Genomic DNA, 21424 nt, shown 5'->3' with positions numbered 1-21424 from the left:
CGCACTCATTTAGCGGTCCTCACTTATCAATCAAGCATATAACTGGCACAGATATCATCTTAGGAGAGGGGATTCATATATGGTCATTTAAACCAGTCACACCTCGCACCAATCAGTGTATTAATAATCTGCTATTGCTGAACATGGCCGCTAAATGGACTATATTTATAAAGCGCCTTTCAGCTGTGGCAGTACTCAAAGTGCTGTCATGTTGTTGTAAAGGCAGAGTTTGCAAGAGGGTGGGAGCTACTTCAAATCAACTAGCACCCTGATAATAACACTGTGAGAGCCATGACAGTCACCTAAAATTGTAAGGTTTTAGCAATGAGCTGCAATTTGCTCTGTTAATGAGCTGCAGAGTTGCTGTGCATTCTTTGTGGACTCATCAGAGCAGCACCTCTTGCAAGTTATTTGATGTATTGTTAACATAAAACAGCTGCTTAAATGTTTTGTAGTTTCCCAGCACAAACTATTCAATGAGCACCTGGTGTCAGCCAGTGGTAACCCAGCCCTGGTAATGAGGAGGAAGAAACACACAGAGAAGGAAGTCCATGCTCATTTAATCAGTGTGGTTTCTGTGCGACTGAGAGAGGGTTACACCATCAGAGAGATCAGCCTCAGTAAAGGTAAATATCTGAAATATTGCCATTCCAAAAGAAAATTTTACCTTTTTTATTATGTAGCATTAGACCTTTGTTAAGAATCATCTGGGTCCTTACTGTTTGGTCTGCAGGTGGGACTCAACTGGAGGTGAAGCTGGTTCTTCTGTGGAAACACAACATGCATATTGAGTACCTGGCAGCTGCCTCCTGGCCACTGGACCCGTCTAAGCGAACCACAAGGGTGGAGGTGACAATGGAGGGAAGCTACGACATCCTGCATGACATTAGCTGCACTCAGAGGAAACCCATCACCAGTCCGTACCGCACATCAATCATCCGCCGCTTCTGGAACACACTGCAGAGGTATTGCTCCACCCAGCAACCACGTGGGATTCTCAGGAATTTAACTCACAAGTGCTATAAATTATGACATTTTATTAGTGCTTGGTCTTTTACTGGTGGTTATGTTGTTACTGAACTACATGTGTTACCTAACTACATGTGTTGTGTGTCCTTCCTTCTAGTATCAACCAGACTGATCAGATGTTGGTGCATCTTCAGTCATTCAATTCAATCCCTGAGAATTACATGATTCCTGAGAGCACCAAAAATGGAGTTCCTCTATTCTACATCCCTCCTGGGTCTACTACTCCGGTATTTAATACAATTATACTATGGACGTTCATTCACTACAAGTGTCTAAAATGATATCCTTGAAGATTTCTTATCAGTGTTACAAAATCATGACTTTCCATCTACTTAATGACAAAGTTGAATGGCTAATATAGCCTTGTACAGTTAAATGCCAGGCTAAAAAAGTAATGAATGCAAGTATTGCCCCCCCTTTCCCTAGGTCCTTTCTCTACAGCAAAGTGGGTGCAAGGACTCCTGTCAATCCCAGTTTGCTTCCTACTGGAAGCCTATTCTCTCCATGGACGCCACCTTCTGGCAGAGATGGCTGCACATGCATCGCATTGCTATCATCCTTGAACATGACATGTGAGAGATTTCATTTCCTGCTTTACTTTTTAGCATAAATGCATTTTGTGGGTAAAATTTTGCTGGGTAACCACAGGTGTGCACTATTGGTTAGCAGTCAAGTAGTAGTGTTGCTCATTGCTACTGATCCAACATGTTGGCCAAGTGACAAAAATCTAATGAACTCGGTAAAATGAGCATGCACGTTAAAAAGTAAGTTCTAGGTGCAGGACAGGCATAAGTTCAAACAGAAAATAGCGTGCCATCTCACTACAAGATGTGTGATGTTTGGGTACAATCCATTCATCAAACATGAACCAGGAAGAGATACACCTGTATAAATATTTGACTTGTGGGGCCATCAGACCCATCAGGTGATCAATTATCTGAAAATGAGACAGTCTAATCTTTAAGCTGAACAGTACAACTATGTATGTTTCTGAAGAAATCTGAAACAAGAAAAAGGCAACAGTGTTTTTAATTACGTTTGATTGGCGCTGCCGAGTTACATCAAGTTAGATTTTTACCAGAATGTCATCAAGCTAAAATGGACTGCACAAGCTCTCCGTCAAGAATCACTATGACAAAGACAGCCTACACGGATAACAACTTGACTGATGAACTATATCAACTACAACAGAAGTAACTGTCTCTTCTCTTTCATGCAACTTTGTGGTATTTTGACCTGTTTGGTATTTGTTTTTGGTCCAGTGTCAATTTTCAACCATACAGACCTATTTGTTTCCACAGGCCTATACCCAAACACCTGCACACACCTGGAAACAATGGACGTTACAGCACTATTCAGTGCCGCATCTCCCATTCTGCCCTTACATCTTTGCTGAAGGACTGGAGCAGTTTTGTGTTGGTGGAAGGCTACTCTTACGTGAAACTCATATACAGGTTAGACAATTGAAATTGTCTTATATTTCTGTAAGTTGTGAACTCTGTTGGTTACAAACGAGTTTGATGTCACACATGTGGCTTGCAATTTGGAATTCAATTCAGATTTTTGGTAAAACTCTACCTTTTTAGCAGGTAAAGGCAGGTAGGCTTGTTTTGTTAAACTTGCCACATGTGTCAGTCAGCACAGGTAAGCTGAAACATACAGGTCTTGTAACAAGGAAACAAGGGGAGATGAACTTATATTCTGTGCATCCATAATTCTTTGCAATGTCTCAGTTTCAGATTGAAATTTGATTAAGTTTTGTCTCAACAGTTCATCTGATCAGCCCCCAACGTCTTTCTACCTGGTCCGGCTCATCTCTAAGACCCCTTGCATGGTCCTGCGCCTGGGCTTCCCTATTGGAACACCAGCCCACATTAGAAACAAGGTACTAACAGTCAAACATGCTGTGTTGACTGGCACATATTGGTTATGTATTTTATTAATGTATTTAAAACTGGTACTTTTCATTACTGACCACCGCTTATTGATTTGCTCCGGCCCCCTTTTTGCCCCAGGCCCTTGTCTCTCACAAATGAGCACACAGAGGAGTATTAACAAGTGGGAACCAATCCTCTCCTTTCTGAGTGTGGGGGAATCCTTAAAAAGAAAAAAAAAAAAGATGCTAACATCTGGCTTTTGTCTACAAGAGATTTAATTTACACGAAGTCAAGATTACCCAGCAGTAGACACGGGTATTCATCTCTCCAGCTATGATCCAGCCCTCTCAGATCTGGGCTGACAACAACACACCAAGATTAACACGTTTGTTCTAACAGCATTCTAACATCTGTAAGTCAAATTTTGAAAAACAGAATGGAGCAAAAAAATACTACAGAAACACCATCACTGGCCTCTGTGCTGCTTTTAGCACAGCAACCAAAGATTGCATGCAAGTCCAAGATACGACACACTTTTTTCTCCTCCTCCTTTCCAAACTCCTTTCTTGACCTCAAACTGCCTGCCCTGCACATTTCTCTGGACCTAACTCTGAAATACAATAGAAACACCACAATATACTCAAGTATTATTGAACACTACTGTTAATTCTCAATAATAAACATGCATTCTAGTTAAACTGACTCCTCCCTGACATTGTCAACCAAAGCCAACCTATTAGGTATTGCAACGGTGAGAAAATTTTCCTAGTGATTTAAGTCCCTCTGACTCCCAGGACATTTTCCTAGAAAGACATCAGTCATGAATTAAATTCATTTACAGTATGTGTAAGGTGTTTTTTTGTTTTGTCAATTTTTGTCAAGTCAGTTTTATTTTCTATAGCACCAAATCTGATTTTTTTTGTTTAGCATTCAGTTCCCAATGAAATACAGAAAAGAAATCCATCCATCTATCCATCCATTTTCTACTGTTTATCCTGTTTAGGGTTGCGGGGGGGTTGTTTTTTTTAAATTCAGTGATAATCTATGTCAACCAGTTTTTGTTTTTAATGTGTTTAATTCTTTTTCAGCTGTAGTCAGAAACTGTTCTAGGTTTTACTAGAGCAGTAGAGAGTGGTGTCATGTGCAAATAACATATATATATATATATATATATATATATATATATATATATATATATATATATATATATATATATATATATATATATATATATATATATATAATAGCAGTAATAACAATAATGATGACATTGCCAATATCATTAATATATAATGTAATACAAATAATTTAGTGTGTAACACAGATCCTTGAGGAACCCCACAAGTTACGCTCAATTGACTTGATTTTGCTTTGTTTAATCACACATATTGGTGTCTATCATCCAGATAACTTTCCATCCATGGGTATGCTAACCCTCTTATACCATATATCTCTCATTTATTCTTTAATATTCTATGATCAATTGTAACAAAAGCCTTGTAAGTCTATAAAAAACACCAAAAGTGTATTCCATGTTAGCTATTGCAGTAGATATCCCTTCCACAAGTTCCATCATTGCCATTGAGGTAGACGTTTTTGCTCTAAAGCCATATTGGCTGTCACTCAAAACATTATTTTTCTCAAAATGGCTAGTTTGGACATAGAGAATTGTGAAAGTAATGATATTGGTCTATGACTGGTAAATTGATTTCTTTCTCCATTTTTTATAAAAAGGAATAACTTCTGCTATTTTCCTTTTTGAAGGAAATATACCAGTTTGAAATGACAGATTACAGATGTTTGTGAATGGTTGCACTATATATTCTGTTATACTTTAAACTAATAACATGTCAGTATCAAAATAATCAATGGAATTTGTATTCATAAATATTTTTAAGATATCGAGTATTTCTCGATCATTTACAGCACCAATAAACATGGAGGAGGAATGTATAGTAATATAACCACCATTTTCGTGGTTAATTGTTGGCTCAGGAATTTCTTTTGTTAGGCTATAACCAACATGTACAAAAAAATCATTAAATCCATTTGTTACTTCTTATAATTTAATTTATCTTAATTTCTTTATCTTTTATAAATAATAACGTCTGTTTTTGAAACCCTTTTTGATTATATTATTCAATATTTTCCATGTATAAATGGAATAAAGTATAATATTCTTCCTTACTTCTTATGATAATATTTACTAATTTATTTTTATGACTGTGGTGCAGTGGTCAGCACTGTCGCCTCACAGCAAGAAGGTTCCAGGTTTGAGCCCCGGCTCCAGCACAGGATCTTTCTGTGTGAGTCTCCATGTTCTCCCTGTTCCTGTGTGGGTTCTCTCTGGTACTCCAGCTTCCTCCCACAGTCCAAAGACATCAAGAGGGGACGAGGCTGATTGATGCTCTAAATTGACTGTAGGTGTGACTGTGAGAGTGAATGGTTGTCTGTCTCTATGTGTTGCCTCTCTCCCAGTGGCAGTTGGGAAAGGCTCCAGCCCTCCTGCTAACCTTAAAAGGATAAGCGGTTTAAAATTGATGGATGGATGGATGAAAAAACAAAAGCATCATACGCCTTCTCAAGGTTATTGTTAACAAAAACCTCATTCCAGTTTTGTTCCCTAGTTCCTCCTTAAAGGCAGCCATGGCTCTTGGTGTTCTGTGTCTGATCATGTCAGATATAGGTCTGTAAGTTTATTTTGTTTAGTTTTGATCCCCTGAAATTTTTTGAAAAATTGCAAAGGCAGTGAGATGATCACTTACATCATGTATGAAAAGTCCACAAACTATTTCATCATCGCTTTTATTTGTGAATATATTTATCAGTGTAGCTGTATCAATTGTTGTCAACTTAGTTTTATAATTACAGGGAAAAGGCAATTGCTCTATGTTTGTGGATAAAATCCGTTGTTTTCTGATGTCCGTTTGGGTTTAATAAGTATATTAAAATCACCACAAAGTAGTTGCAGTTTTTTTAACCTTTGAATTGCTAAACATGGCAGCTAATTTATCATTGAATGTGTCAAGACATGATCCCGGTGTTCAATAAATACAACTTCTGATTACATTATTGGCTTTTTAAAGGTGGATTTCGACAGTTGCACATTCAAATACATTATCTATTGTGCTTGCAATGCATTCAATCTGGTTGCATCTCATCTCATATTTGATTACCTTCTTGCTGTATGTTGCTGTGTACCTTCTTGCGACAGTGCTAACCACTGCACCACCGTGCCGCCTCTAAATTGTCCCTTTTTACATAAAGATAGAATGATGTGACAAACCTGCAAGTAGTCTGTTCTGGGGATTTGATATGTTGCACAGATGGAAGTAAAGAATTTAACATGTTCAGAGTCTTCATCGAGCATGTCGGAAAAAGTTTTCAGACCATGGAGTGACCTGTTTCGATAGTCAGCTTGAGAGTGCCAGAAAGTCAGGATTAAAGGCAATACAGTCAAAGGATTTGAAGTTAATTTGTTCCAAGTGTGTGGATCAGGGTCCACCTTGGCAGTCCTTGTCACTATCAAAAAAAATGTCCTTTCTCCCTGAATGGAAATGTGTAATCTATGTCCAAACTTGTCATTTGTTCATTTTGTTGTTTTCATTATCCGTCGAAGCAAAAAAGCCAAAACACTTTCCACACTCCATTGTCCATAATATCTAGTCTTCACACATTTCCACAGAAACGGAGTGAATTCCTCCTTTGGCTGACAACTACGATCGTTTCGCTTTGTGTTTGTATTGCTCTAAGACGTTAAGTTCTCTTATCATCACAACTTTTGCTTCTTCGGTAGCACCATTCAGTTGTATCATTGTTTTGTTTTCTCAGGCTGCATGCCTGTCTGGCCATTTTAACATTCGGGTTTGTTTAATATTCATTTAAATACACACCAGTTTCCCTTAACCTCTTTGCCTGTTTCAGGAGATCAATCCTGATCTCATGGCTCACAAACAGAACAATAATTTCCAGCTTTGTTTTACCGTCTTTTCTGAGAAGCTTGTGACAGGTTGAGATATGGTAACTCTTCGTGCCGTTCCATTCATGCCAATGACTTGTTCCAGTCTCTGTAATAGGATGTGATGGTCAGTGGTATCAAAAGCTGCATTAAGATCTAACAAGACCAGCAGAGAGACAAGTCATCTGATGCCAGTAGGAGGTCATTAGTAAGTTTGACTGTTGCCATTTCTGTGAGAAGATGAACCCTAAAACCTGACTGGAAATCCTAAAATAAGCTATTGCTTTGAAGTAAAGTCACAAAGCAGTTCAGCAACTGCTTTCTCCAGAATTTTGGAGAGAAAAGGAAGATTTGATATTGGTCAGTAGTTAGCCAAAACCTCTGGATCTTGAGTTGTTTTTTAGAAGGGGTTTCCTAAAAGGACACTGGAACATAACCAGATAATAATGACACATTAATCATATCGAGAGAGGTGCTAACCAGGGATAAAGTGTGTTAAGGCAGCTCAGTAGGGATGGAATCTAGGAGACAGGAGTTCAAAAGAGGAAATTTTGTACTAAGTTCGTTCAGGTCAGTGGGAGGTCAGTTGCTCTTTAGGCTGGATTTCCCACTTGCTTTGGACCATAAGTATGCTGAGAATGTCGGTCGATAAAGTTGTACTGAAAACAACAGTAACTTCTTTGTCAATCTTTACGGGTTAAATTTGATCAAATTTGAAACAAAAAATCAAGATAGATAACCGAGCTGCTCTCCACTGACGAACCGTTGCCATCATTTCCGCAGTAGTGCACCTCTCACACACATTCTTTTACACTTATTAAGTACGTCCTACAGCCACACTGATTTAAACAGGCTTTTATCTTGTCTCAGACACCATAAGTTTTGCTATTGTTCTGGTCATGTTATTGCTAACTCCCTGCTAACTGTTTCACTTTAGTCCAACTAAGTATTGATGAGTCTTTAAATCAGCTTTCTCAACTCACCTTCGCTTTATTTATATAGCACTTTAAACAACCGCAACTGAAACAAAGTGCTGTACATGAATGGGCAAAACAACAGAGATGTAAAACAATTAAATGAAACAATAAATAAAAGTAAGCCATAAAACATTAAAACAAGAGCAGAGTCTCATGCAGGATTGAAAGCCAAGGCATGAAAAGAAGAAGAACAAATTTCATCATCAAAACAAATGACTTGAGTTTGTTCTTCTTCTTTTTTTTTTTAGGGCTAAAAGGGTCTTAAACCTATTATGATATCTTTGACCTGATGAATCAGTGTTGGACTTGGACAATGGCACAATTGTTCTTTCTGTTATGGGTTTGAGATGAAAATATTGTTGCAAAAGAAATTGGATTGATTTGGAAATGGCTTCATCTTTACCAAGACATGAGGTACATTGTCATTTTCTTTCTCCAGATTGTGGATGAGCTTCGAGAGCAGATCCTCAAACTTCGCTTCCCTCATCGTGTTCAGAACAAAGAGGCCACCCCAAAGACTAAGAGGAAGACTGCTGGACATGCATCACCATCCAAATCTCCCTCCATTCCTCCTCCCAAACTTGCACTGTCTGATAGGCCCTGTGTGGTGGTGTTCAACAAGCCACTTGAGAAGTTGCTCATAAGGTAAGTGCATGTGACATTTGCACAAACAGCTAAGTGTCAGGAATTGAGATCCTGTGAAATTCTGGAAATCTTCAACATCTGCTACTATTTTTAGGGATCAATACTTGTTACAATGACAAGTGCTTGAATGTTATATAATTTGTTGAGAAAATCCTATTGGTTTTGTCTTGTTATGGATTGCAGGTATGAGAAGTTACCACTGGACTTCAGGACTCCTTTTATTTTCAACATGGAGAACTTTCCACAGCCTCCCAACAGCACAGTGCCCCTCAGCATGGCAGCCAACCGGACAGCCTCATCCACTCTGGCCTCCCTGTCTCGTTATTTCCTGCACCGGCGGTGGGTGTGGGCCGTGCAGAGCAGTCAAGGGCCTGCCATCGCCACGCATGCCATCGCTCACATCCTGTCTATGCTGTCTGAGTGAGTTTATGCAATATATGTGTTAGGCATTGAGTTATTTAGACTTATATTGTTAAAAGGTAACACTGGGTGCAAAATCATTACTAGTAGCAGTGGCTCTTGTACTTCATACTCTGTTAACCCCCTTTGCAAGACTCCCTGAGAGCCAGAGTCTTATACCTTCTCCAAGTCCACATGATGCATATTGTGGATGGCCATACTTCCATGACCCCCCCCCCCCCCCCCAAAAAAAAACTTCATTGTTCAAATAACCAGAGCCTCCTTTCCAGTATTTTGGCAGAATTCTGGAGGCTAAAGGATGCAGGATTCTCCCTGCATTTTGAACATGCCTTCTGGGCATGCAGACTGTGCCAGTCCAGAGGTACTGTCCCCACCTCCATGTGCATTCCCAGCCCAATTTAGTCCATACCTGTTGCCTAATATAAAAAAACAAAAAACAGAAGAAACAACACGTATTGGCAATTTAACAGTTTATCCATTTAACAAAGAGGAGCCTCAGTAGTGTGTGGAAGAACTAAGAACAGCCACAAGAGCCTGACACCTCCTCCTCATGCTGGTCACCAGCCTGGTCACAAACTGCTGCGGGATGGCATCCCATTCTTCAACCAGCATTTGTCACAAGTCAGCCAACGTGGTTGTGTTGGTTACTCTGACAAGAGTCAATGGCAAAATAAGTTGTTAGGCATTGGCAGAGAAGATTTGGAAAATGTTTCATGGGCGCAACCCACATACTCATTTCTGCTGCTCATCCCACAAATGCATGTTCCTTACAAATGTGGCACTATTTAAAAGGAAAATGAACAGGCTTTCCAACAGTATAAGATTTATTGCCAAGAATCACTGCTACAAAAAACAAATAATCTATACCAAACACAAATTTCCTTACTTTTTGTACTTTTTGTGCTAGGTTTAGATAAACCTTGCTTTTCAACTAACTACAAACAAAAGACAAAGAAATTATTCAAATTTGAATTGTATTTATGATATATATAAGAACCATATAGTTGGGGATGTGAAACATCATATGAGGTACTATGGGGAAATTGTTCTACCTTTTTAGATAAAGGTTTAGTATAACCAAGCTGTGAGAACGGTTTTGGAAAGCCCAGATAATTGATCTCAGATATTACCGCAGTATTTAAAAGCACCACAAGATGGAACCATCTCCTTTGTTTTGCTTTATATGTGCACATGACACTGCACACACAGCTCTGCTTTATGCAACCGTGCTCTCAGCTGAGCTATAGTGACTACAAGTAGTGAATATGAATAAGAGAAATGTCACTTTTCATCGGCTTCTTTCTCCTAGGTCAGGCCTTACAAATAACTAAATTATCCATTAAACTCTTCTTTGTGCTATAATTTAGTTGCCTGCAACATTGGGTTAGCATACCAGCAATTGTGTTAATTAATTTTTGATCATAGTTGAAGTGTTTCCTCCCATTTGAAGCTGTTGCCTGAGCTTCTGCCTCACTTCTGATAGTTTAAACGACTCACTGGGTCAGCATATTGAATGATTCAGTCATATTGAAATGGTTGGTGTGTCGCTACTTTAGCTGTTATGCTAGTAACATTTGTAGCTTTTGGTGTCTTTGGTTAGAATGTGTTTGCAGCATGTAGATAGTATACAGGCTCAGTTGTCTGTGATCATTTACTGCAAATGCGAAGCCTTTTTAAACAGCACCTCAGCTCATTCTCGTGCACCTTTACTTTCCAACTTAACAGAGTGAGTGGAGGTGGACACAGCGCTGCATTGGTGTGTTTAACACTCAATTGTTGTCGGAGAGAAGGGCAAATGCATACATGTGGTTGGTTATTACAAAATTTAGAGTTAAAAAAAAAAAGTCAGGATTTTAAATTTTTAGAGTTGCTTAAATCCATAAATTAAAATGAATCCATGAAATTTGATTCATTCACAGTCTTTAATTTGGAGTTCCTCAAATTGTTCCTTCCACTGCTGGTGGATGTCAACAATCAGGGTCAGTTGTTTTCTTCTCCTGACATACACAGCCTAAGCCAAGCTGTGCGTCCTTCTCCAGTTGGCCAGCATTTTTAATTTTAATTTTAAGGCCACCCGAAAGCCCTTCTCTATAGCCCCACAAACTCCTTCCACAATCAGGTTTTTGCTACAGAAGCACAGCACAGAAGCCGTTGAGCCTTCATCCCCTCCCTTCTGTTTCCATGCCTTCTTCAATTTTTTGCCACAACAGCTACAGACAACCCTCGTAATACAACTGTGAACAATTGCCTGTGCAATGGAAATTTGATGTTAGTCAACTGGGCATCAGTTGTAGCTCCTTCTGCCCAAGGTGACATCCCATATCCCTCGGATCCATTTGCAACACAGAAGGTCAACACGTCCACTGCCTGTGTGGTATAGCCCCCTATCCCTAAATCTGTAGAAGATGGGGCTGGGGATGTTCCTTCAGGCTGTGCCTGCCCAGCCCCTGTGAGTTGAGGGTATTGTAGTCAGGTTTGTAAACATGAAATATATAGGTTTATAGACAGGCTTTTAATTTCATAACAATGTTTCAATTTGTGTAGGATCCGCATATCAGAGGGATTTCACTTTGCCGCAAGTGGAGAAGGCATTGTCAACATGGTGATGGAGCTGCCAATGAAGGTAGAGTGGCAAGACTTAACCTTAGCCAATGGTAAATTATAATGCAATATGTTCATCATGCCTGGTATAATTTATCCTTATTAACATTTCTGTCTGTAGGGCATGTCAGCTGATGCGGACAGAGAAAGTCACTCTTGTATTGTCCAGTACATCCTGTTCCCACCTCATTCCACCTCCACTAAGGACAGGTAAGACTGACAATAATCACTGCGTCAAAGAGAGGGGTATTTCCACTGTGTGCGTTGCCGCTGCTATGCCCAAGTATCTTCAAATCCATCAGAACCTCTATTTGATACAGAACTTTCTGCTGGATTTCTCCCCATGAAGAGAGACACTTTGGGGTGCAACTACATCAATAATTATTTAAATCTCAATAGGATCGGCATGTCAAGACCTTTTCAGGTGGTATGAATGGTGAGCAATTTTAAGAATAGAGAAGCTGCTTTCAGCAAGTGTAAATTTTCTCTCTGCGTACAACAAATATTGTGGAACATTTGACCAAAATGGAATTTGACAGGACAAAGGAAACTCTGCAGGAAGAAAAAAAGTGTGACGCAGTTACCTTCTGAAATAGTATTTAAAAAGACATGCAAAAAAAAGAAGCCAGTTTCCCCAAATTTCCAAAGGGAGTGGTAAATGGCACAGCGGTTGGTTACAGTTGTTTGACCCATAACACACCCATGATCAACTTATACTCCATGTTGGACTGTTGACCCAGATTATTTATTATCTAACTAATTTGAATGGACTGGACAGTCTGCAAAGGCTCCAGTGTCATACTTGTGGATTGCAAATAGGACCTGTTTGCACTCCACAAGAGAAGCCATTATTCTAAATGGACAGTCACCTCAAATCACTGCAAACATAGGGACCCATGGGAAAAAGATAAGTCGAGTTTTTTTGTGTTTGCTATAATGGCATATTTTTCAGTGTTGCTGTCTTTTGTCTCACGTGGTTTTCAAGCTTCTCCACTGATGATGACAATGACACCGAGGTGGAGGCTGTTGATGTGGACACAGAGCTGCACCTAGTGACGGAATGCTGGGTGGAACCTCAGACTGGCACGGTGATGAACTACATGGAGAAGCATCGCCACCTTCAGGGCCTCAAATACCAGGAGATCCCTCAAGCAGTGTGTATAACACATTTTAACTTTGGCTGTGGCTGTTAACATACTTAACTTGGCTATTCTTGGATAATTGTTTTTATATTCTACTGCTCCTAAAATGTAGTTTTTTATTATAATTTATACATTAGATTTTAGATTTCAATATGTTTATGATCTTACTGTGTAATTTATTTATTTTTTATTATGACTTTCTATATCTGCTTTAGGGTTCTGACATAGCTGGAGTTTACAGTGAATGCTTGATGCCATGAGTTGCAGATGGTTCTTGTTCATCGTTGTGGACCCTGACATTGTCATTATTGTTATCATTATTACTCTCGATGTGACGGGCAATTACAGTAGCTGAATGTGCTTCCATAGATCTTCCCAAGGGATTTGGCGTGCATGTCCACCATGATGACTTTTGAGTATTTGAGCCAACTGTGTCAGAATAAGGACCAGGTATGCTCACTGCCAGCTGAATTCAAGGATTTCAAAGGTAATAAAACAGTTGAGCTGTTGCAAATTCATCACCTTGTTCATTATATGTAGTATTTTGCCCTTGAATAAATTCAGTTCAATGTACATCTTCTCTAACATAAATGCTGTCTTTTTGAAGCCTCTCTTGTTTCACATTTCCTGCACACATCTTTTTTCATATTAAAAACTGAAGTGGCTCAGGCAGTGTAAACCATTTCATTTCACATAGACCAAGAAGTGAAATTAAGGGATACAGATGAATCACACATTTGGGAAAAAAAAAGGGGGGGTGGTTGTTTTCTCCTGCGGGCTATTACTACCCTACGGATTCATTAAATTCACTCACAAATTACATTGTGTTCCCAAACATGTTTTATATGTGTACCCTGTTGTGTGATGCTGCTGTGTGGTGTCAAAACTGTAGTAAAGTTGAGAATTTTTTGAGAATTATTTCCTCTGTGGGTACAGGAGAAGCCTCATACTCAGAGAGTATTTTCATGGTTCCCTTCCATTTTGATCTCATTCATCTGCTCCCAAATTGCCAGCAAGTTGAACTCTTCTTCCTCACTTTCAGTGCAGGTAAAGTAGTCCTAAAATCCCTCTGTTCATTATACTAGATAATGTGATGAAAATACTGTACATCCATCTAAAAATATATTTTTGAGAGCAACTATTTGCACAGACATTTTGCTAATTAGCAGTTTATATAGTTATGGAAAATGTAAAGTCATTTTATTTGAAAACAGCAATTTCCAGACCTGGAGAAGTATTGGAAATGTAAACTAAGACAAAATTTTTATAAATATCTGTAAATTAGTTTACATGCTATGTGTTTAAGATTTACAAAATCTATATTGGTTTATCTTGATTCTGTTAAACAATCTGTACTGTGTGTCAAACCATGTCTATGACAAATTTCAACATGTATTTTTTTTCTTATTTGCTTTTTTAAACAGACATTTAAGACTATGAATGGCAATGAAAAAAATTGCCTCAAAGAGATTCAAAGGTCATTGCTAGAATTAATTGCTAAAATTGTGTTTGAGTCTTGTAATGGTGAGAGATATGTTCATAGGGCCAGGCTGGAAAAGGAGCTGGATTAAACTTTCCTTAGTCTGGTTCTTTAGAAAAGAGTAATGGAAAGTAGAAGTAGAAGCCATACAATTTTTAGCTGAATATCGCTGTCTCTGTATGAGATGACAAACAGCAGTGGCAGATCAGATACCACTATAAAACTTTGGATGTAGTCAAGACTAATAGTTTAATTATTCACCAAAATGATGGCATTGATGTAATAAAGTACCTCAAAACAAATACTGTATACCACGAAACCTTAAATATGATAATATAGTAAAAGTAAAAGCACTGTCTTTTTTGGACTTTACCGTAATGTGCGGAAATAGTTATTGACAAAAATGTATGTCATTTCCACTAAAGATTGCATACGTTGAACATTCATAATTGGTTACTTCATAGCTGTTTACTTGTCAAATGTCAAACACTTGTTTTTAGGATCTTGAAACTAAGGGTAAAGGCATTACACTTGTGAAGGTTGCATTTGAATTCAGAGATGCATATAAATTGGTAAATTGGCTAAAAAGCTAAAAAAAACAATTTAAAAACGTATCGTTGGCCTGGCCTTGTCAAAAAATCCACCAAAAAAAATAGCACGATGCCATTATGTTATATATCATGTTTGCTAAAATGTGGCTTTTTGAAATTTTAAATAGGATGGCAAGTCCGTCTGCAAGATGTTTTGCCAAGCTGTTTAATAGATGAGCTCTGTGGTGTCTACTGATAAAATTCTTGTATGTGGAGCCCCTGGTCACCAATTGCAAACTGTCCAAAAACATCCATTTAAAAACTCTTGTCTTCTTTATCCAGCGTATGCACAATAATCCAGTTAGTTTGACTGAATTCACAAGCTGGTCATACTGGGTAATATTGTTAATGAGTAACAAACCTGATGCATTATGGCAACTTTACTTTGAACTTAAAACAAAGTGTTTACAGGTTTCTGATCATATAGCTGGAAGAAAAAAGATGTGGATTCTATCAGACAATGCACTTTAGAGTTTGTGAACAAACGTTTTAGTTTGCAGCGATGCAGTCATGGCTCATTATACAGTACATGGCTGTGTTTTTTGGAGTTTTGGAATGGGGCTGAAACGATTCCTTGAGTAACTCAAGGAATTTGATTACTAATATTCCTTGAGGCTAAAACGTTTGAATCTGAAATGTACTTTGTTTTGCGCATAGAAAATTAAATTTGAGCCACAGAGAGTCACTGAAACATTGATCCTTGACCTGTTGTGATGGAAAAAGTTCTCAGATCCTTTACCTAAATAAAAGCATTAATACAGCAATATAAAAATACCTAATTGCTATTAAAAATCTTGCATGTAATTGTCCCCTTTTTCTGAAAAATCAACAGTCTTATTGCTTTTGTTGTACTTTAATGGCTCTCTTATTGGTGTTTTTTACTTACTAAATACAGACAGGGAAACTCGGTGGAGGAGAAAAAGGATGCATGTTGGTGAGCCAATCCTGTGTAGGGCCCTGTTTGTACTTCAGTAAAAAGGAAAGCAAAAACAGTAAAAGCAAAAGTACAGTCAAAGTGAAGTTACTTTACTTAGGACCTTTACATTAGCAGTTCATACTTGTCCATTTAAGAGACTCGTCTTATTTTCTCTTTTGCATAGTACCACTGCTCTTAAATAATGCAAAAGTAATGTAATTTAAAAAATTGCAGAATATGCAATACTTCCTACCTGATGACTCGATCAATCACCAAAATTATTAATAGATTTTTCAATTACTAAAAGAATTGATAGCTGCAACCCTGTTCTAGAGTCACAAAACATCTGTGGGAGGTCTAGGCACCATGTGTGAGTACTTGAAAGGTAAAGTACTTCCAGTTAAAGGTGCATTTGGTAAGCGTGCCTATTTCGTAGTTCTGCCAGCTTGCCATTCGGTACCTCACCCAACCTCCAAACTCTGTAGATAGTTGGCACATAGCACATACAAAAAAAAAACCCTCAAAATGCTAAACAACTGCAACTGTCAGGATAGAATCTGTTTTTTCAACCCTAAAGGATTTCATGTGGATATTCATCTCTGTTCTGCAGAACTGGAAAAGGAGGAGCTCCTTCACTTCTCCCCCTGCCTGCCCAACGAGCTGCTGCTCAACCTCTTCCATAGCAGCCTAGAGCAGGAACTCAGTGACAGGGAAATCCCTTTAGCAAACAACGACCACATCACCTTCATGTATCACATATTAGAGCGAGAACGGGACGGTCATGTCGCTCCTTTTTCTTTACCTGTTATCAAAGGTCAGTACTTCTCTTTATTTAAGCAATGTAAAAATGTGACAGAGTTGAAGGTTTACTGCCATCTGGACCGACCTACAGGGCTTTTCAGTTATGACATACACCCTCAGACATATGGTCTCCTCCTTGTCTGCCTGTTTTGTTTTGGCAGAAGAGTTTATGAAGCCTCCAGATCGACACGACATTGTGACATCATTCCACACCACTGCTAGCAGTAAGGAAGTGATGGGATCCACTAGCACTTTACAGGTAATCCCATCCAACAATAACAAAGTTCTACACCCATTCATGAGATGTCTCACCAACAGCTGGAGGGAATTTCATCACACCTGGTACAAATGTCTCAAATGCTGTCTTATCGCAATAAGCCCTCTCTTTTCCACAAAAAGGCACTTTTTTCATTCCTATAACATTTGCTTTCTATGTACACCTCATTTTATTAGTGTAGACAAATGTGGAGGTAAACTGCAATGTGAGTGGTTGGCAGAGGCATCTGCAACATGGTAATTGTAGACCAGCTCTGAAAACTTATTTTAATATGCAAAAATTTTCAGGTCCTCCTTTTATATTGAGAAATGCTTATTCACTATTTTTTTGCCATTAAGAACAGTATTTATTTTGCTTCTTGTGGACAGAGTTTCAGTAATGCCGACCTTGTTGATGAGGAGCCTTTGCTGGGGGAGAGGTGTTGCTCTGTGCCACAGTGGAGATGCTACGCCAAGTACATCAGTTCCCAGCAGATCCTACTCACCTTCCTCCCTGCTACCTTCACAGGTTCACCTCTTCTGCTGATGTACATTCGGTCATAGGACTGTCAGTTCTTTACAGTTAGTTTGTATACTCTTTCTAAAAAAAAAACGCATAAATTAAAACCTATTTGATGATCAAATTTTATGAATATTTCATTACAGATAGTTTTCAGTTTACAAGAGATCAAAACATCCATCCATCCATCTGTAATCTGTAATGCTTATCCATTAAGGGTCGTGGGGGGGGGGGGGGAGCTGGAGCCTATTCCAGCTGACACTGGGCAAGAGGCGGGTAGACCCTGGACAGGTGACCAGTCCATCGTGGGGCCATCAGGAGCAATTAGGGGCTCAGTGTCTGAGGGTCACACCAGCGACCCTTTGGTTGCTAGACGGTCATGCTACCTCAAAGCCATGCTGCCCTTGAGCTCAAAACAGTGCAATGTAACATAATGTCCTTTATATGGGTGTCATATTCTATAATACACAGTGTAGTCAAAGTTTTTTGTTTTATGCAGATGTTCTGATGTTGGTGGCCCCAGGGCTGGAGACAGAGCCTCAGAGTAATGTCAGCACACAGGAGGATGACACTCTGACTCCCAGTAATAAGTCACAAAACAACTCTCTGTCTGGCTCCATCAATGGAATTGAGAGGTCAGAGTCCAGCCTTAGTTTAGCCACTAAGTTAAGAAGGATTCCCAGCAGTGGACAATTCACCACCAGATCACCTGTGCTCTCACCTCGGTCTGAGGGTCAGACTGGAATTGCTGACTCCCTGACCATGGACCAAGACAGCTGGGATAGCAGGGTTTCAGAAACAGACACCGGGACACCAGGTTCAGGTCAGTGCAATACATTCATGATGTAAATCCAGCATATATCTGCTTTAAGCACTGTTCTGGTCTCAATTTGCTGCTTAGAACTTAACCAAAATCCTAGTATTCCCAGGTGCCCCACAAAATAAGGCCATGTGATTTTGAAAGACGAATCTAATTGCAATTTTTTTTGGCAGATGTTTCAGTTGTGATGTGATTAGTGGCATTAGATGTGGACAGGATTCTTCTCTTTAATATGGAAAAACCTATTAAAATGATAACAGCGTGATTTTTGTTGAGATCTGTATAAAAAGGTGTTCTCAAGTCCGTAGAATACAATGAGTGGGCTGGATATCTGTGCAGCGCTACATTTTATTTAAAATGGTATCCACATCCATTTAGCCTTAAACAAATATTGCGTCTTTCTGTGATTGGAAAATAGCAGTAATTCACATTGAGATTTTGATAAGATTTCAATTAACTGCGGAGCTCTACCATAAAACCTATTAAGAAAATGGAGCCTTTTTGTTAATGTATAAACAGAACCCTCCTTATAAAGTTGAATTTGGATCTATCAAACATCTAAAAAGAAGTTTTAATAAACTCAAAAGCTATCACTTTTGGCCAAATATGTTTCAGCTCTGTAATTTCCATTTGAATCTGGAGAATACTCAAAGAGAGGTAGAGGCCTCCAGTCACCTTGGTTATAGCAGTGTTCAGTTACAGTTATTGTATAGTCTCAGTGTGTGTATTTTCATTTATTTGCTCACAATAGAATGTAAGAATTGTAAGAATTATTGCTGCTATGTAGATTTATCTGATGACTCAGATTCACATGTTTATAGAAGCTGTTTCCTCACTTGTGGTCTTTTTTTCTGCTTTTGGTAATGCTTCTAGATCTGGGGGAGAAAGAGGGAGTCCAGTTCTCTGAACCACATAAGGCAGATTTCCACTGTGGCTTTAGCAGGCAGGTTTCTCAGCAGAGCACCAGTGACAGCCAATTTAAGTGTCCAGTCTACGTCTACAACTGCTCCCTGGAGCACTTGAAGGAGCAGCTGGTACACCCCAACTCCAGCCGAAAACCCAGAGATATCTTCTTCAGGTATTAACAACGGCTACATCAAGTTGGACAAAGGCAGGGTCCCAATTTTGATAGAGAGATACAGGGGCAACATTTTGAAAGGGCTTTAAGGAAGATATTGTGTGTGAAGGGACTTCTAGATTTTAATCATCGACGTTTGTCACTTTCCAGACATCACGTCATTCAAACAGTGGGTCTGTTCTGAGACATGGTTCTGCTGCAAAAACATACTCGGTGACAGCTGCACTATCACACTCAATATCCAATGACTTTGGCAGAAATGAATTAAATTATATAAATCCTTACAAGGAAATTTTTTCACAAATGTAACAGTTACCTTACTGTGTTCGCTTGTCTGATCATCTGTTCTTTGCCCTTTCCAAAGTAGGTGTTGCCATGTTCCTTAAGCTTACCAATTATTCAGGTTATGTTGACCTGACTAATATGAATTTCAGTTAAGAATAGAATTAAAATATTCAAAGTCGATTTTAAGATACTTCCTGGTTCAAAGAAATGGGGAAATGGTTTAGGTCCCATTTTGGACCTCCATGCTCTAAAAAAAAAGCATCTCTGAAGATACAAGTTTCACATGCTCACATGTTCAGTCCTGATACATGCAGTGCTGCCAGGCAATTGGTACACATCAGTTGATATGAAAGATGCTTATTTTTATATATTTTATATTTAAAATATTGGCATTTCAAGATGTGGTGTACAAATACCTCAGCAAAAGGGTGTTTGTGAAGTGCACCAAGACAGCCTCTCAACCAAAATTCTCTGAAGAGTTTTTATTTTTCAAAAATTAACAGTTAAAACATGTACCTGATAATTGATAATACATTGATTTATCAGTGATGAAAATAGTTTATTGGATTGTTAGTTGATGCTTCAGATCATGAAGTCATTATGGTTCAGTGGGACAAATAATGCATTCAGCAGCATTTTCATTCATTCTGTTGTTGATGAACCTACAGCAGTGAAAAAATGTGCTGCAAATGCCTGGTGTGAAAGCTCGATGGAAATGCAGTGGATTTTACTTGTTATTGTTCTTGTCTAAAATGAATTGCCATTTTGGTGGTCGAAACATGCTGAAAAACGTTTTAAACTCTGCGCAAGTGTCAACACAATAGGAGGTCCAAATTTAATATATAATCGAAGGCTATTTCCATCCATCCATCCATTTTCCATCCTGCTTATCCATTAGGGGTCACGGGGGGGCTGGAGCCAATCCCAGCTGACATTGGGTGAGAGGTGAGGTACACCCTGGACAGGTTGCCAGTCTGTTCCAGTGCCATCAGGAGCAATTAGGGGCTCAGTATTTTTCAAAGGATACTTCAACATGGTCACCGGGGGAAGTGAGGATTGAGCCAGCGACTCTTTGGTTGCTAGAAGGTCACTCTACCTCTGACCCATGCTGCAGGCTATTTCAAGGCATGCTATTTCAATGAACATCTTGGGTCTTTATGCAATTCTCTTCAAATTTTGTCAGTGTATAGAAGACCTCAGAGATATTAAATTGTGAAGCTTTTAAGTTTTCACCATACAATGGGATTTTCAGTATCTGGAGCCGTCTGTGGAGGCTCAGCTGTCCTTCACAGCCTTGCTGGTGGCCTAGATTTTTTTAGTGTTTAGGTGATTCGGATTCAAGCTTTCTCTGAAAAATGGAATGGAATTGCCTACCTTTCTACATGGCCTTGCAAGACTGTGTGAATATTAACCATACAAACAAGTATAAATCAAAATTTTTAATGAAATATTTGATCTTTTCTTTAAATGGATTTCAGATTTATTGAGCTGGGGTTGTAGGAGTTAGTCTTTCATTGCACGGGTCTTACCTTCAGTAGATTTGGTTCAGCATTGTACTCCATTGGAGACAGCAGGTGAACTCATCTGGATAGAAAATGCGCTGACCCTTATCTACTGAAGGTAAGACTGATACTAAGGATGGCATCCTCGTAGACCTCCACTTCACAAAACCAGAATAATCCCTTTAAACTAAGACACTGAACATGTCAATTTTCCTATTTCTTTGTGTTTTCTCCTCTGCCAGGTCAATGTCTCAGGACCGCAGCAGTCCATCCCCATGGACCGACCTAGCTCAGCCTCACAAACACAAGGAGTTGGCCACCTACTGTAACCTGTTGCAGGAGCATTATCACCAGAGCTTTGTCAGAGGTGACCTTCTTCCTCCACACACACACACACACACACACACACACATATTTATGTGTATATACATACATATATGTATATGTATGTATATATGTATATCTATCTAGATAGATAGATTGATAGAAGGCAAATTATTGAAAACAACAATTTAACTGAAATAGGCT

The 21424-nt window shown here is 38.9% G+C and overlaps 1 protein-coding gene across 6 annotated transcripts in view; it reads left to right on the top strand.

Annotated features, from left to right (window-relative positions):
- Positions 1–21424, top strand: part of szt2 (SZT2 subunit of KICSTOR complex) — a 140669-nt gene that overhangs the window by 11548 nt on the left and 107697 nt on the right. For all 6 annotated transcript variants that reach the window (XM_086224165.1, XM_086224164.1, XM_086224166.1 and 3 more), the window contains exons 9-27: positions 456–626; positions 734–965; positions 1127–1256; positions 1456–1601; positions 2331–2483; positions 2800–2914; positions 8281–8486; positions 8670–8906; positions 11451–11529; positions 11629–11717; positions 12493–12661; positions 13019–13136; positions 13586–13696; positions 16246–16449; positions 16598–16695; positions 17082–17220; positions 17711–18034; positions 18905–19109; positions 21139–21263. In XM_086224165.1, the coding sequence (XP_086080291.1) occupies positions 456–626; positions 734–965; positions 1127–1256; positions 1456–1601; positions 2331–2483; positions 2800–2914; positions 8281–8486; positions 8670–8906; positions 11451–11529; positions 11629–11717; positions 12493–12661; positions 13019–13136; positions 13586–13696; positions 16246–16449; positions 16598–16695; positions 17082–17220; positions 17711–18034; positions 18905–19109; positions 21139–21263 (3051 nt within the window). The remainder of the gene's footprint in view (positions 1–455; positions 627–733; positions 966–1126; positions 1257–1455; positions 1602–2330; positions 2484–2799; positions 2915–8280; positions 8487–8669; positions 8907–11450; positions 11530–11628; positions 11718–12492; positions 12662–13018; positions 13137–13585; positions 13697–16245; positions 16450–16597; positions 16696–17081; positions 17221–17710; positions 18035–18904; positions 19110–21138; positions 21264–21424) is intronic.

This window comes from Aulostomus chinensis, chromosome 14, assembly GCF_037954235.1.
Source record: "Aulostomus chinensis isolate RoL2024-O1b breed Wild chromosome 14, RoL_Achi_v1.0, whole genome shotgun sequence".
Classification (NCBI taxonomy): domain Eukaryota; kingdom Metazoa; phylum Chordata; class Actinopteri; order Syngnathiformes; family Aulostomidae; genus Aulostomus; species Aulostomus chinensis.
Note: the sequence above shows the minus strand (reverse complement) of the source record. Positions and strands in the feature narration are given on the sequence as shown.